Below are 8,661 nucleotides of genomic sequence, written 5' to 3'. Positions count from 1 at the left end.
TCACACATATATATATATATATATATATATATATATATATATATATATATATATATAACTTTTTGTCTGCCTTAGAGCACATATGAGCATGATAGAATCACATATAAAGTTTTTTTGATTGCATTAGAACACATATGAGCATGCTATAATCACATATTCAGTTTTTTGACTGCCTAAGAACACATATGAGCATATTATAATCACATATTTAGTTTTTTGACTGCCTTAGCACACATATGAGCATGCTATAATAACATATAGAGTTTTTTAACTGCCTTAGAACACATATGAACATGTTATATATCATTTATGATAGAATCACATATAAAATTTTTGGCTTTGCCTGCCTTAGAGCACATATGAGCATGCTATATTCACATATTCAATTTTTTTACTGCCTTAGCACACATACGAGCATGATCGAATCACATATATAGTTTTTTGCCTACCTTAAAGCACATCTGAGCATGGTAGAATCACATATAGAGTTTTTTTAGATGCCTTAGAACACATATGAACATGCTATAATCACATATTCAATTTTTTGACTGCCTTAGCACACATATGAGCATGATAGAATCACATATAGAGTTTTTTTATTGCCTTAGATCACACATGAGCACATGATAGAATCACATATAGTGTGTAATTTATTTCATTATATTTTGTTTATCAATACTGACTGTTCTTTTCTTGTGTAGGCTGCTAGCGATAATCAGGGTAGTGAAGCTGAAGGGACAGATAAAGACAATGAACAAGAAGACGCACAAAATCTTGGCGATGATTAGAGGACTGTGTTGAAGAAGTTCAATTTTTTTTATTTTTCCTAAATGTAATTGTTGAATTGTAAATAATTAAACTTCTTAATTTTAAGGTGGAACGATTAATTATTGTAGATACTTGTTATATGAATTTTTTTTGTGGTTTGTTTTTTATTTACAGGAAATATAAATTGTACAGGAAATAGAAATTGTACAGTTCTCGGTAATTAATTTTTAAATAATTTTTTTTTGATTTTTTTTCGTGTTTGCGACGGATTAGCGACGAATGATTCCGTCGCTATTCATATTAATCTAGCGACGGCATAGCGACGGAACCATCCGTCGCTATTCATATTAATCTAGCGACGGCATAGCGATGGAATTAAATCCGTCGCCAAGACGTGGTCGCCATTTAGTACCGGCGGATTGGCGACGGAATATAGCGCTCGTTATTCCGTCGCAATTTGCGACGGACCTGGCGACAGAATAATTCCGTCGCCAGTTAGCGTCGAAATATTCGCGACGTAAGCATATTGTCGCCTCGTTGTCGCTAATCCGTCGCTAACTATGTTAGCGACGGATTAGCGACGGAATGTGGTCGTCGCTAATCTACTGCTTTGTTGTAGTGTGGTAGCTTTCAGAGGTGAGCCAAGTCAGGCAAGGTGGTCGTGGGGATCCACCCAGGATTTTTCTTGCTTTGGTGAGGGCTTCTCGTCATAAAAAACATGATCTATTTGCTAAGGATTAAACTTTAATAATGTTTTTTCAATGTAAAAATATGATTTTTTAAGCTCTGAGATTTTGGAACATTGTCTGCTGTTGATTTTTGAAGACCCTTAAAAACCTGCTTACATATTACAATCACATGATCTTAAATTAATTTTCTACAAAACAAAACCTTGTAGATCACATCCCAATCTAAAAAACAAAAATAATAAAGATAAGAAAAAAGACAATTTCTACTCATTAGTTTTGCATCTTCAAAAGCACCAAATATTAAACACACACACACACACACACACACACACACACACACACACATATATATATATATATATATATATATATATATATATATATATATATATATATATAGAGAGAGAGAGAGAGAGAGAGAGAGAGAGAGAGAGATGATCTACTTCCACCTAATAAAAGCTTTAAATTTTATAAAATTTTAAGCATTTTTTGTTTATCAGACCCTACAGATATGATCTACAATAATTATTTAGTGGAAAACAAGTTTTGGATGATGTGATTATATTATGATCTTGAAAAATTAATGGCTCACAATGTATCAAAATTTTATGACTTATAAAATCTTACTTTTTTGTTCAAAAAACATGATTCCAATAAAAAAAAACTGTGTTAAGTACATCTATAAGGTCTGATTGTGAAGATACAAACCTACAACTATGATTTCTAGTAGGTGGGAGTAGGTGCTCTTGAAGTATCGTAGCATTACTCAAGTATATATATATATATATATATATATATATAGAGAGAGAGAGAGAGAGAGAGAGTATTTTTGGGTTATTTTTCATAAATTGACCTTACAAATGTGTTTTGCATGGTCGAATTGCTAGGAAATGACACTTGGATCATTTTTTATAGTTGCATGTATGTTTTGCCTAATTCTAAACCGTAGACTTATTCACCATTCTCTTCACTAAAAACCGTGTTTTGAATCCAATCTATTTGATGAGAAACCTTGATTTCTATATCACCAAGTTTTAGTGCAATATGAGCCCTGGATATTAGCTTGCTTGAAATACACATGTAAGCATGAAAAATGCTTAATCTAGTACATGTTTTCTACCAAGTAAGCTATACAGAATACAACTTCAAATTCACTTAAACAAACACCTAAAACTTTATCCCTTTAAAGCTTATATATATATATATATATATATATATATATATATATATATATATATATAGAGAGAGAGAGAGAGAGAGAGAGAGACTCTACACTGTCTTATCTCCTAAACTATCCCAACAGCTTCAAAGGGACAAAGTTTTGGTGTTTGCTTAATTGGAACTCGTAGGCATTTTTCGTGTTCAACATGAAGCATTTACCTAGAAATGCACTTTGGATCAAAAGGTTTGTATGTGAAAATATGATTTTATTAATCAAGAAATTTTAACGTGTTGTTGACAGTTGAACATTGAAGCCCTTAAAGGATCTACTTCACATAACATGATCAGATGATTTAAAACTTGTTTTTGACTAAACAAATCATATAAATCATTACCCTTAAAAATCTACTTATATAATTTGATCAAATGATTTAAAATGTCTTTTATTTTGTTAACTAAACAAATCATATGGATCATATCCGCCTGTCTTGAGCCATAGCAAAATCATGAAATTTTGAAGAAACATGTTACTTCTACTAATGGGTGTGGTACAGTCGAGGGTACCCAATACTCTGATTCTCTCTCTCTCTCTCTCTCCACACACTGATTAGCCTGACCTGTCTGGCTCATCTATATGGCTTGACCCATATGAACCCAGATTCACCAACAAGCTCACATCAGCCATTTTGGGTGAAGAATATATACATTGATCTTAGTAGTGGAAGTCTTGATATCCAATCAAGCGACTAAGACTACTCATAAATGAACAATTTGTGCACAAATGAATTTCGAACTCAATGATAATACATTCTCCAAGTCCCTTTTAAAAGTGATCGCATGCATCATTAATGCAACTCTTGTCATTCCACTTGCTGATTTGGATCCCTTGCATGAACCGAACTCAACAAGCAACTGGGCCCCCATATGGGTTCGATGGATATGGACCATAGTCCAAATTTGACATGTGGCAATGCAGGATTACATACGAGACCGTGATGATATCAATGGCCGAGATTAAGTAATGAGACGTGGATCCTTTGATGATGATGAGTGCCACGTGTTGTGCAGGGCCGAGCCAACCAAGCAAGCACATGTCACCCACATGCAGAGTCATGGGTTTCAAGTTGCCTGGATAACCGGCGCATGTTCTCAGCACGGTTTGTTTGACCATTGTGGACCCTGCTGTCCTGTTGTTGCCTAAACGGAAGATGGTATGTTCCAAGAATGCTTGTTTATTTTTAGTTTATCATAAAGTCAAAAACTCTTATGATTCAAAATGACCAACCAAACCTTGAAGCAACCTCTAGAAGTTGGGTCCATAAAAGGATTGGACCCACCTGGATCCATGTATGAATCTTGATCTGGGTACAGTTTGTGCATGCCTGTAGGCTGTAGCCTCACTCTTGATTTCTGAGCACTCCATTGTGGTTGGTTGAGCTTATATTTTAAATTATTTTGGATAAATTCCCCCATATTGGATCGGTTTGGAGATGTGCCCGAATTGAACAAAATGAGGTCATGGATTCCATTCTAATGGGGCTGGAGTTGCTACCGGATTCGTCAGTTGAATGGTTAAGCTGGGTTATTCGGCACCACAGAAAAACCATGTCAAGTCGACTCAATTTGTGTATGTGTGTGTGTTTAATTTATAACACGAAAAAATCGCATCGGACACAAACACCTGGTCGTGCTGGCTCAGCCAGCCCAGTGTGTCAAATATCCGAGATTTATGAAAAAATCTTGCGATAATATCGCAAGAAATTGCCTGAAAGTTTAAAACAACAATTTCTTGCGAGATTTACAAAATATCTCGAGATTTATGAAAAAACATAAATACCGTGATTTAAACATGATATTTACGTGTTTTTTTATTTTTAAATAATTTTTATTAATATTTTCTTATAAAAAATATTTTTTATATTTTTTAATTAATTTTTTTATTGCCGAGATTTTGCCGGAAAAAACACGAGATTTTATGGATTTTTTCAATTTCTCCCGAGTTTTTTGAAAAACGAGAAATTGCCAATAAAAACTTTTGTCACTATGACCATACCTAAGGTCGCTGTGCTGGCAGCATAAAACTCTAAGGCTAGGACCCCCACCCCCGGGGACTATGCTGGGCATCAGCTTAAAAAATCCACATTCACTGCCCCACTAGCCTAAGGTCTCATCCGGACGACACGGCTCAAGTTGTGTTTGATTGGCGTGGATGGATCTCTAATGAGATGCACTGACATGCGGATCAAGGCATGGAGCTAATGCCTTGATCCGATCTTCATTCAAACAGAGCCCCACCACCACCACCACCACCACCACCACCCAATCACGTTAAGATAAAGCATTCTTCGATATGGATCTCAAATCAGATATGTATATGGATCGGGTTCAAACTTGTCTGACTGTATTTTGCAATTCAAATGCGGATTTGTATCAGCCTTCTCCGTTGGATGTACGCTAAGATCTGGACGTAATCTGGTCCATTGCAAAAGTCTCCTTTTTGAACCTTATCTTTCGGGATTCGGTATTGCTGCATAAATTTTGGATCTGTATTCAAATCCATTGAATTGAATCTAGTTGGGGGCATATATGGACACGTTTCTTAAAATTCGTGCCTGGATTTTGTCTACCATGAAACGACCAGATTTCACCTCCAAGGTTTGACTCACCTGACCTTTCATCTAACCAGCTGATCATGACTGATCCAGTTCGAATCAAGTATATATTTTTTGCTACACTTCGGATAAGGGGACACGTGAGGGGCCATTTTTTGTGCAAATTTCCTTAAGAATAGTATATATTGGACACGATTCGAAGGTAAGTTGAAGTATGTACGTGACTGATCCAAACCCACATTGGATCCATTCAAACCAACTTAAAAAGCAAAAATCCTATCCAAACCGGATATTTGGACACCATTACATGACTCATTGTCATACCCGACCCGTTTGGGCGATCCATTTCGCCTCGAAACGCATGATTCAGGTCCGTACGGAGGCGGACACGGTGGTCATTCTAAAAGGGGAAAAGGACAACCATTTTATTTTGCTGCAGTGAAAAGTATCCACCGCGCGCCACGGTCAGAGGCATATTTTCGTCCTTGATCAGAGTACCGAAAGAATACGGACGTCGATCCTCGTGACACCCCCAATCGGCGGTGACACGTCAGACTAGTTAGGGGCATTTTTGGCATTTCGGGAGGAAAAAACGCCCACGAAAAGTAACGGTTCCCTAAATTTCGGGTAAGTTTCTGGATTTAAAAATAAAATAAAATAAATGCGAAATAAAGATTGCTGTCCAACGAAGTTCCTATTATGCCACTTTCTTTTAAAAAATTCCAATAAAGTACTCACGATGCCCATTGCCAATGGATCGTAGTAAGGTAGTACTACCACTTATGACGAGTTCGAGAATAAAACTAAGGCGATCAAGTTCATGAAATCCAACTATTTTGTCACTATCAATATCACATATCAAGATCTTTTTTTTTTTATTTCTTTTGAAAAAGAGGGAAACAGATTTTTATTATACGGAGCACAATACTCAATGCGAAAACTGAGGGATGTGAACGTCATATCCACAATAAGAAAAGGTGGCGTACACATCCTTCGATAATAATAATAATATAAAAATATCAGAAGAAAAAGGTAAAAAGAGGGAAGCCTTAGATTAGGTCACGGAACTCTTCCAGCTCCCTCTCTTTGTTTTTTATCAACGCATCTGACGTGATCCATCCTCTTGGTGGGTCCCATCGTTCCTTCCCGTTATAAGCCCACTACTACCACTCCTCCCTTTAGCTCTCAGCTCTGTGCTTAGATCCCCACCCCTCTCTCTCTCTCTCTCCCCGCAGTAGTCACCATTCTTCTCTCTTCGCGTTTTCTCCCTTCTGCAACCAAGAAAAGAAAGAGAAAATGTGGGGGTCTAATGCCTTCTCACTCTTCTTTTCTCTCACCATATTGCTTTCTCTCTCTACATTCTCTCTCTCTAGGGAGCTGTTGATGCACCACCATAGGAGCACCACCCTCGACGTCGCGGCCTCCCTCTCGGCCACCCACGAGGTGCTCTCCCGCTCCCCGCAGGCCATAGAGGACTCCCTCTCCACATTCTCCTCTTCTTCCGCAGCCACCACCTTCGAGCTCCGGCCTAGGGAAACCCTAAAACCCTCGGGCCACAGGGATTACAAAACCCTAACCTTAGCCCGGCTCCGCCGAGATGCAGCCCGAGTCGATTCGCTGAATGCGAGGCTTGCCCTCAGGATCAAGGGCGTTAGCAAGGCCGACCTCAAGCCTCTTGGGGAGGAGGAAGCCCTAGTCGACTCGGCGAACGACCTCCAGGGGCCGATCGTATCGGGCATGACCCAGGGGAGCGGCGAGTACTTCTCCCGTATCGGAATCGGCCAGCCCGTTAAGCCTATCTTCGTGGTTCTCGACACGGGCAGTGACGTCACGTGGGTGCAGTGCCAGCCTTGCACCGACTGCTACCAGCAGGCCGACCCGTTGTTCGACCCGGCCGCATCAGAGTCGTATTCTCAGCTCTCTTGCGACTCGTCTCAGTGTAAGTCGCTCGACGTCTCGGCGTGCCGAAACGGTACCTGCGAGTATCAGGTTTCCTACGGGGACGGGTCCTACACCGTGGGGAACTTCGCGACCGAAACGTTGAGCTTCGGACCCAGCGGGTCCGTTGACCGGATCGCACTGGGCTGCGGCCACGATAACGAGGGGCTGTTCGTTGGCGCGGGCGGTCTGCTCGGGCTCGGCGGTGGGTCTCTCTCCTTCCCGAGCCAGGTCTCGGCCTCAGCCTTCTCCTACTGCCTCGTTGACCGAGACTCGAGCTCAGCGGGCACCCTCGTCTTCGGACCCGGCGCAACCGAGGGCCTGGAGTTGGTCCGGGCGCCGCTGCTCCGCAACAAGAAGATGGACACGTTCTACTACGTGGGGCTATCGGGCATCTCCGTCGGTGGGTCCCCCCTTTCCATCCCGCCGTCCGTTTTCCAGATGGACGAGAGCGGCAACGGCGGGGTCATCCTCGACTCAGGCACGGCCGTGACGCGGCTGCCACCCTCTGCCTACGGTTCCCTCAGAGACGCCTTCGTCTCGGCCACCCCGAGTCTCCCTCGCGCCCCTGCCGTCTCTCTCTTCGACACCTGCTACAACCTCTCGTCCCGGACCAGCGTCGATGTCGCCACCTTCTCGTTCCACTTCGGTTCGGGCGAGTCGCTGCAGCTGCCCGCCAAGAACTACCTTGTGCCGGTCGACTCAACCGGCACATTCTGCTTCGCCTTCGCGCCCACGTCGTCGTCGCTCTCCATCATCGGCAACGTGCAGCAGCAGGGAATCCGAGTCTCTTTCGACTCAGCTAATTCGCAGATCGGGTTCTCTCCCAACAAGTGCTAGAGCATACTGAGACCGAGACGGTACGAACCGGGCGATAATGTTAATCAGTTGGAAAACTTAGGGTAGCTAATGAAGGTGATTAGAGGATAAATAACATATTTAAAAAAAAAAAGAGCAGATTTTGGCTGGTGGGTTGAAGCAATGAAGTTGGTGGTTTTGTGATTAAATATAATTTTTAGTATTTTTTTTCTTCTGGTTGGTGGGTGTAATTATTTAAGATTATGTGATTTTTAATTATGGGTAGTTGATCGCATTACATTGTTGGCACAGTTTTTCTGATGCTTTTAAGATTTGCTTTACGTACTTTTGGTGTTTGGTGTTGGCCCCACTTCTCTGATTCTTGCATGTGAATCGGTTTGGCCGAGTCTTTGTGTCTTATGTTGTAATTATGTCTTTGTTTGTTTGGGGAATTAGGATTCCTCTTACCGGTAATTCCAACTTCAAAATGAGGGCCAGTCTTTGAACTAAGTTCACATTTTGATTTAAGTATATGCCACTAAGTTCAAATTTGGATTCAAGGACATTTGATTTCCACCCCACGTGGTGTAGATTTTAATTGCACAATTGCTTTTGCCAGCTGAGAATTCTAAAGTTTGTGATTGTTTCTCACAAACTTTCACGGGATCCCAGGGATAAGCGTTCTCAAGTGAGAA

The 8,661-nt window shown here is 40.9% G+C and overlaps 1 protein-coding gene across 1 annotated transcript; it reads left to right on the top strand.

Moving 5' to 3' along the window:
* The first annotated feature begins 6,440 nt into the window (after positions 1-6,440).
* On the top strand, positions 6,441-8,208 carry LOC149815720 (protein ASPARTIC PROTEASE IN GUARD CELL 1-like). Its single transcript, XM_089989764.1, has one exon. It carries the CDS (start codon positions 6,527-6,529, stop codon positions 8,006-8,008), a length of 1,482 nt encoding a protein of 493 aa, XP_089845890.1. The 5' UTR covers positions 6,441-6,526; the 3' UTR covers positions 8,009-8,208.
* Positions 8,209-8,661: the final 453 nt, after the last annotated feature.

This window comes from Nuphar pumila, chromosome 15 (genome assembly GCF_984573655.1).
Source record: "Nuphar pumila chromosome 15, dmNupPumi1.hap1.1, whole genome shotgun sequence".
Lineage (NCBI taxonomy): Eukaryota > Viridiplantae > Streptophyta > Magnoliopsida > Nymphaeales > Nymphaeaceae > Nuphar > Nuphar pumila.
This window is presented reverse-complemented; position numbering and strand designations above follow the sequence as displayed.